Here is an 8088-nt window from a genome sequence, read left to right as displayed (position 1 = left end):
TTGGGATCTTGGAACAGGAAAAGGGCGCTCACTGCAAACTAAAGAAATCTGAATAATAGTAATAATGCTTTAGTTAATGATAATGTATGAATATTGGTTCATTACACTAATGTAAGATGTCAACTGATTTGGGTTGTATGGGAACACTCATTACTATCTTTTGCAATTTTTTTTTTTATAAATCATTTTAAAAATACCATTTATTGGGCAGCCCGGGTGGCTCAGTGGTTTAGCACCGCCTTCGGCCCAGGGTGTGATCCTGGAGACCCAGGATCGAGTCCCACGTTGGGCTCCCTGCATGGATCCTGCTTCTCCTTCTGCCTGTGTCTCTGCCTCTCTCTTTCTCTGTGTCTCTCGTGAGTAAATAAATAAAATCTTTAAAAAAATAAATAAAAATAAAAATACCATTTATTTTTTAATAGATAATATTAAAAGTATTACAATGTGAACAACTACATCAAGATGGTTAAAATGAAAACCACAAATGCCAAGGTGAAAATGTACAGTGACTGGAATTCAGAGGACTGCTAGAAGGCATGTGTGTGTGATGTGCAATTTGGATATGACCTAGCAATTCCAGTGGAACTGTACACATACTTGTACCAAGGTATAGAGGTACAGTTTTCGTGCACAGCACTGTTCATCCCGAATGGAAGTATCTCAAATATTCATCAATACTAAATAGGTAATAGCTTGTCCCATAAGTCTTAAAATAGAATATCTTCAGCAGCATGAATAAACTACTGCCACTGGCAATCGCATGAGTGAAGTTCACGAGCACGCTAGAAGAAAGGAGCCATATTCAGTACGCATACTCAGTTATACAGATCACAGATTCCCTTTTATATAATTCAAAGATGGATAAAACTCACGTTGGTTGTAAAAGTCAAGACTGCAGTTACCCTGGGGATCTTAGTGAGTGAAAAGGAGCACTCAGTCTTCAGGAACTTTGATAATGTTAACTCATTGACACAAGTGCTGGTTACATGAGGATGTTCTCTTCCTATTTATCTAAAAATTGGAGGTGCCTGGCTGGCTCAGTTGGTAGTGCATGTGGCTCTTGATCTCTGGGTCATAAGTTTGAGCCCCTGTTAGGTGTAGAAATTACTTAAAAATAAAAATCTTAAAAAAAAAAAATAAAAATCTTAAAAAAAAAAGAAATTGGCCAGCTGTTATAGTGATCTGCTCACTTTCCTGTGTGTGCGGCATAGTTTCTTTAAGAGTTATCAAGAGAAATGATACTGTGCATCCCAGGCATATGATTGGTTATGGGACGATGTGGGAGGATGGGATTCAAAATCACAATCAGCACCAATAGAGGGAAAAAATGTATTTTATTTGGTTTTGTAATAACTGTTCTTGTGCACAGATGTGAGCACTTCCTGGCAGGCAAGCTATTATTGACTCAGTGACGCACAATGAATGACTTTTCTAAAAGCAGGAACAATTCTGTTAAAACTCCAGCTCCTCATAAACATGTTCATAAGGGGCCGTTACTGAGGGCAACTTGTCATTGGTTGACTGGATAACCACCACCTGTTGGAGATTGAGAATCACACACAGAGTTATGCACGTACTCTTTCAGCTAGAGGGATTCACATCTATCCTGGGAACACCTTCTTTTCTGTATCCTGGGACCTAAGAGTTAAGTATCTGTTCTTTCAGGGCCTTGGACCCTCACTAGATAAAGATCAATATCCAGCAAGATCTATGAGACTCCTGGAAACACCTGCCATAGCTCTATCTCTGCGTGCTGCTGTGTTCTCTAGTTTCAGGAAGAAGTCACATCACAGCCATCCTTCCTTCACTCTGCTCCTTTATCTTTCCCATCGGTTCAGAGAGAAGAGCCAGTGAAAGAAACAGAAACACAGACTCAGCATCACTCGCCAAATGTGAACCCTCCCTCAGGTCCTGAGCACTCACCTGCGAGACAAAGCAGGTCACCTTGCACCCAAACACAGAAAGAGAGATGGCGATGCTGACTTCCAGGAGGGAAAGGACCAGTATCACAGTCTCAAATGCCCTCTAAAAAGAAACAGATGCCACAAGGAAAGAGGGAAAAAGGGAAGGAATATAATTAATAGATGGAGCTTCTGCAGGCCCTGGATTATCTGATTCCAATCTGACTCTTCCTCCACTTTAGAAATAGGTACATTCTTTCTCATAACAAACCAAAAAAGAAAAATTGACAAGAAGATCCTAAAATGACTGAGAGGAGTTCTACTCTGGATCTCTATAAGTGCAGGGAAATTCAGATTAAATCAGATGTATTTCCTTAGTTTTTTTTGGTTTAGAAATTCTCTATGTTGTCTGCTTCAAGTTTTTTTCCTTATAACCACTCCCCTGTATGAGTTTATGCTTTTTTCTCATCTAAAGATCAGGGAACCTCCAGGCCTAGGAAAGGGACATCAGTGTCCTTTCCTTTTACATAGCACACCCCGGAGTTTCTGAGCATCTTGGCTTGGGGCCCTGCCTCTCCTCCCCACCACCACCCCCTGCAAATGACACTGAGCTCACTGAGCCAGCACAGCAGCCTGCTGCCATCTCAACTTGAACCTGGAGACTTTATAAAAAGATCCTTAGGAGCACTGGATGGTATACTATATGTATAACAAATTGAATTTAAATTTTAAAAAATGTAAAAAAAAATTTTTTCTAATGTAACTCTGTTCAGTGAAGAATGAGAGAAAAAAGGTAACTATCCTGGTAGGTCCCAGCAGAAAGGGGCTGAAAATTCTCCCCATGAGATCAGAGTCCTGGATCTTCCGGCTTGTCATGATACGCCAGGATCAACTAAGAGACAATCACCTCGGGCAAATATACATTTAGATAATATAAACAGAGTTTCAGAAAATCAAAGCAGCTCGCAAACACTTACAAAAATAAGACACCTTCTTTCTGACTTAAGTTCCACAGTCAGTTCTACTGTTGATATGATTGTCCCTATTCCTCCAACCACAGCACTGAGCGTGTTCATTCCCAGGCTGCCCTTGATCTGGAAGACAATGATCGGTGTCACCTGTTTCACGCTCTTCTTCTCTTTGGAAAACACAAAAACATTCACTTATTTTTTTTTAAGATTGATTTATTCATTTATGATAGACAGAAAGAGAGAGAGAGGCAGAGACACAGGCAGAGGGAGAAGCAGGCTCCATGCCGGGAGCCCAACGTGGGACTCGATCCCAGGACTCCAGGATCGCGCCCTGGGCCAAAGGCAGGTGCTAAACCGCTGAGCCACCCAGGGATCCCCACATTCACTTATTTTTAAGGGGTTGAAGACACATTCTCAAATAATTCCCCGAAGTCTAAGAAAGAAGGAGGAGCATGGGCTGAAGCATTGGATTCTATGTTCACAAATTAATCCCAGGGACGGAATGTCAGACAATAGGGGTGGAAAAAGTACGTCAAACCTCAGTTTCCTCATGGAAGAATTTGCCATGACCCCGTAGAGCCCAGATGATTCAGAGAATTGGGGATTATTTCTTTTGTCTTTTTTTTTTTAATTTCTTTTGTCTTGAGCTAGAGCGCACCTGCTGCCTGATTCTTTTTTTATTTAATTTAATTAATTTTAATTTATTTATTTATTTTTGCTGCCTGATTCTGCTTGTGCTTTGGGCCCCGGAAGTACTTACCAGGTTCAGTGTCCTGTTTCTTCCAGCAGCAATAGACACCGCTCCGGATATAAGGAACTAAAAATGGAGGGAGCCACTCAGCCTGGTGGGCCTGCCCCTGCACTGCCACCCGTACCAGAGATCATCCGAACCCCAATGCAGTTAGTCACATATTTTGCTCTAAGAAGTAAAATCCCAGGTCAAGTCATTGGGTTTTGGAAAGAGAAGGCTGGAAGGAATATTTGCAGACTGCTATCACTGAGGAAGGTAAGGTGTACTCACAAAGAAGGATCCCCATATCGGATATCCTGAGACCATGCTCAAGGGAAGACACCAATAACTGAAGTCAGAATAATAGAAACACTGATTTGTAGCAAACAGGCACACTTTCATCAGACCAATCAGAATCTGGGCCACCTGGGAGTGAAGAAGAAGACGCTCAGAGCATGAGGCTTGCAGGTCTCTAGGAAGAAGATTTTGTGGTCTTGACACACAACTGGTTTTGAAAGGGCTCCCAGGATGAAACCCCTAGGAGTCCATGGCCTTTCCTCAAGTGCAAGGCTGTTTAGAAAGATCTTAGGATAACTTTTTTTCCCCCTTTCATTGCAGAAATGCATTTTCCTTTCAGATTACAGTACTTCTGATTTTTTTTTTTTTAAAAGAAATCTCTTTCCTGCCACTGAGAGGTTTATGGAGTCAGCTTAGGACACAGTTAATCATGGCTCAGGCGTCACAAAGGAAAACTGTTCTCCTCTCTGGAATCCGCTATCTCCGCAAATACTATGCTTGGAGGCCAAGCTCACTCACCCCCAGGATTTGGGGCTCCCCCTTCAGGAAGGTCTTCAGGTTGTCTGTTTGGTCTTCTTGGATGATGTTTTTCTGTAGAGGATTCGGGCCAAACCCTCCAGGTGTTCCTTCTGGTGTATTAACACAGTCTCTAGCACTGTAAATGTAAACATTTTACAGAAAACAGACTCATTCTCCAACCCCTTTCTTCTAGACATGAAAAGCGGCCTTTGGGGAGAATGGTATCATGAGGCAGTCTGCTGTGCTGGTAAGTTACTCTACCAGAGTTATAATTCCAGTCACGCACTGTATAAACCATCTCCATGCTCTGGTTTTTAAAATTATAAAATGGTGGGGGAGGGGTACCTGGGTGGCTCAGTCAATCGAGCATCCAACTCCTGGTTTCAGCTCAGAACATGGTCTCAGGGTCATGAGATGGAGCCCCAAGGTGGGCTCCATGCTTAGTGCAGAATGTGCCTGAGATTCATTCCCTGTCCCTCAGCCTCTCCCCCCAGCTCTCTAGCTCTTTATCTCTCAAATAAATAAATAAATAAATTATTTTAATAAATAAATAAATTATAAAATCATAAAAAGGGGGTGATTGTGGTACCTGCCTCCTATTGTTTGTCATACGTCTATGATTTCACAGATCTGTATGCATAAAACTGGGAACTGGGTACCTGGTGCCTCCTAAGTACTTAGTAGATAGTTAGCATCATTTTTAAAAATTGTTTTATTATTAAAACTTGATATAATAAATATACACACAGAATGCTTACATTTATATCTTCTAGAAGAAAATGACTGATGGAAAATGAATCATGTAGAATCCTGTAAGAGCCATGTATCGTGGCTGCTGTTCACAAGAGTACTATCCTCTCATTCCATCAGTCAACAAATATTGATTAAATATCTACTATGTGCCAGACCCTATTATAGGTTTTGTTGCTAGGAATATAGCAATGAACCAAACATACATGATTCCTGTCAATGGGAAGCCTACAATACAGTAAAAGAGAATACATTTTTAATTTATATCATGAATGTGTAAGTGCACGGGAATAGAAACTACGTAAAATGAGAATCTTCACTTTCCATGTACGGAAAATGTCAGTCGGCGTTTCCATGTTTGAACCAAATGAGACTTCACCTTCTCTGGCAAACTGGCCTTCGCTAATGTTGCCCTTTGCTACAAGCATAGTGACGATTTATTAGAAGCTCTGATGGCCGGGCCAACTCCAAATGGCCTTCAGGCTCTTGTTCATTGTTGCATAGCAGCCCTGCAGACAGGTTTGTTGCACCGACAGCCTTTATCCTTTCCCTTTCCCTGCGTTCACACCAGGGCCACATGACTTTGCCGCTGCCCCCGTTAAAAGGTGGAATATATTTTCTTCCTCTCTCAATGTTGATGTTGGCCTTGTGATTCACTTTGGCCAAGGAGATATCAGCAAATATCTTAAAAGCACAGGCTCTTGAGCTCATGCGTGGCTAAGAAAAACTAGCTGGGCCCCCTTGCTTGAGGATAAGAGACACTGGAAATGAGAGAAGTCGTAGCCTTCATCTCGGGGGGAGTCATCCCAAATCAGGCAGCAATTATGGACCCTCACGCGTGTGAGTGACCCCAGGGGATTTCAGAAGAACCATCCACACCCACGTGCAGACTTGTCAGCAATATGCGTGTTTGTTGCTTTAAGCCAGTAAGTTTCGGGGGCTACTTGTTATGCACCGTTACTGTGGCAATAAATCACTGACGCACCCTTGCTCACGCTGCTGGACAGACTCTGCCTTCATTCTGATGTGACCTCTAATGAGTCTCGTTTGTCTGTATCTCCTAGTTTCTGTGTCATTTTTTTGCCTTAAAGGAAAAAAAAAGTGCTCATTCCTGCATATTCTCCCACACAAACAGGGATCATTACAAATAGACTCGAACAGTAGCTTCACTACCTCTGTCTGGGAAAAAGAACACGGACAGAGCCTTGGCGACTATCTGTTCAGTGATCAGGATCCAGGTCTCAGTAAAACATCCTGAAGACAAAACCTAAACTTGCCACCTCAGGTTACATTGGGTCCCAGATAATTTTTGCATGTGTTTAAAACTTATAGCTACGGGGCAATGTCAAAACATGTTAGCATATGATCTTCTGTGTCTCAAGAAAGAATAATATTTCTTTCCCTTTTCTTTTAAGTACACTCCATGCCCAGCATAGAGCCCAACACAGGGCTTGAACTCACTACCCTGAGATGATCAAGATCTGAGCTGAGATCAATAGCTGGACACTTAACCGGCTGACTACCCAGGCTCCCTAAAAGAGCAGTATCTCTATCATTACACAGGGAATACGGATGGGCTAGTGAAGTTTCCTTACATCATCAAGTTCTCACAGTTTCCCTGTGAGATCAGGTCACGGGTGAAGCCGGGGTGTGTTGAGCTGCCTTCCGCATGTGAATAGACTCAGCAGAGTCATTTACCAGGAAGGGGGGGTTCTACTGATACCCTTAGCCTGCCACTTCTTCCTTTTCCCTTCCTTCAATTTCTCTGGCTCAGATTCCATTTATTCTGGAAGTTAGCTAATATTTCCCTTTGAAGTAAACGTTGAATGGGGCACAATTCCGCAGCCTGGACATTCACGCCCACGTAGGTGAGAACCTGCCCTTCGAAAGCCTGGTCAGGAGCAGGCTAACTCATCCCAAAGCTCATTCTCACCTCAGCCTTTACCAGACACCTTTGACCCACCTTCCCGCATGTCACCCACCAATAGCTGAACCCAGAACTCTTCCTAGAAGCTGAGAATAGAAAATGAGCTCTGCCTACCTTTGCATCTCTCTAGAAGTGCACCAAATGGGAGGTGAGAGCTCCTCCTGACCATCGTTCCTTAAAACCATTTCCCCTGAAGAGTCTGATCTGAAGAGTAGTGGGATGACCACCTTCAGCTCTGCAGTCACTGTTGCTTCCTGTGGGTCATCGTACCCCGCCTACCACAGGGCAGCTGCAAGGAAATTTCGTGAATTAAACCAGTGCTTGCATGAGATAGCGAAGCCAAGGATAAACCAACAGAAACTTGCTTTCAGATCTTGATTGCCCTCCTGGGCGGTTTTCTTAAGTACCGTATTTAAGGTGTTTCATATCAAAACCTCAGTCACATGAGGACAAGTGATTGACTTTTATCCCAAAGCCCAAACTGCAGCTAAGAATAAATTTAAATTACCACAAATTAACACTTGTTAACAAACATCAGGACGAAAATCACTAACCGCTATGACTGGATATACTAAAAAAAGTTGCTGGGGTGCCTGGGTGGCTAAGTAGGCTAAGCATCCTGCTCTTGGGCTCAGGTCTTGAGCTCAGGCCCCGCACTGGGCTCCATGCCCCGGGTGGAGCCTATTTAAAGTCACTAACCAACCCTTGTGATAGCTCTCTACTCTTGGTCACACTAGAGAACTCTGCAACCACTACTCTTATTATGATTATGATTTTACTTGAGATGTCACATGTGATGTTCTAGTGTCTTTTCCAACACAAATATTTCAAATATTTACCCCTCAGCTCTGGGTCCCATCAATTTGTAAAATCAAGGGGGATATTCCATTTATTTTATGGCTTATTAATTAATTTTTTAAATCAGAGAACCAATTGCTTCAGAAGAATCAAGAGATAGAAATCAGATCCAAAAAGTTTTTTTTTTTAATTTAT

The 8088-nt window shown here is 42.4% G+C and overlaps 1 protein-coding gene across 1 annotated transcript; it reads right to left on the bottom strand.

Moving 5' to 3' along the window:
* Nucleotides 1-1315: 1315 nt before the first annotated feature.
* Nucleotides 1316-7410, bottom strand: LOC112667985 (membrane-spanning 4-domains subfamily A member 4A-like). Its single transcript, XM_025460023.3, has 7 exons — nucleotides 7210-7410; nucleotides 4419-4554; nucleotides 3894-4028; nucleotides 3633-3689; nucleotides 2879-2995; nucleotides 1924-2025; nucleotides 1316-1536 (listed from the first exon to the last, which is right to left on the bottom strand). The coding sequence occupies exons 1-7, from the start codon at nucleotides 7278-7280 to the stop codon at nucleotides 1453-1455; spliced, it is 702 nt and encodes a 233-aa protein (XP_025315808.3). The 5' UTR covers nucleotides 7281-7410; the 3' UTR covers nucleotides 1316-1452.
* Nucleotides 7411-8088: the final 678 nt, after the last annotated feature.

This window comes from Canis lupus, chromosome 21 (genome assembly GCF_003254725.2).
Source record: "Canis lupus dingo isolate Sandy chromosome 21, ASM325472v2, whole genome shotgun sequence".
NCBI classification, from domain to species: Eukaryota; Metazoa; Chordata; class Mammalia; order Carnivora; family Canidae; genus Canis; species Canis lupus.
The sequence above is the reverse complement of the archived record's forward strand: the minus strand, read 5'-3'. Positions and strand labels throughout refer to the sequence as shown.

Coding starts and splice junctions, on each gene's coding strand:
- LOC112667985 (XM_025460023.3), bottom strand. CDS start 7,280: ATGGTTTTAAGGAACGATGGTCAGGAGGAGCTCTCACCTCCCATTTGG. Junction 4,555..7,209: donor ACTTCTAGAGAGATGCAAAG/GTAGGCAGAGCT, acceptor TTACATTTACAG/TGCTAGAGACTGTGTTAATA. Junction 1,537..1,923: donor TGACCTGCTTTGTCTCGCAG/GTGAGTGCTCAG, acceptor AATCTCCAACAG/GTGGTGGTTATCCAGTCAAC.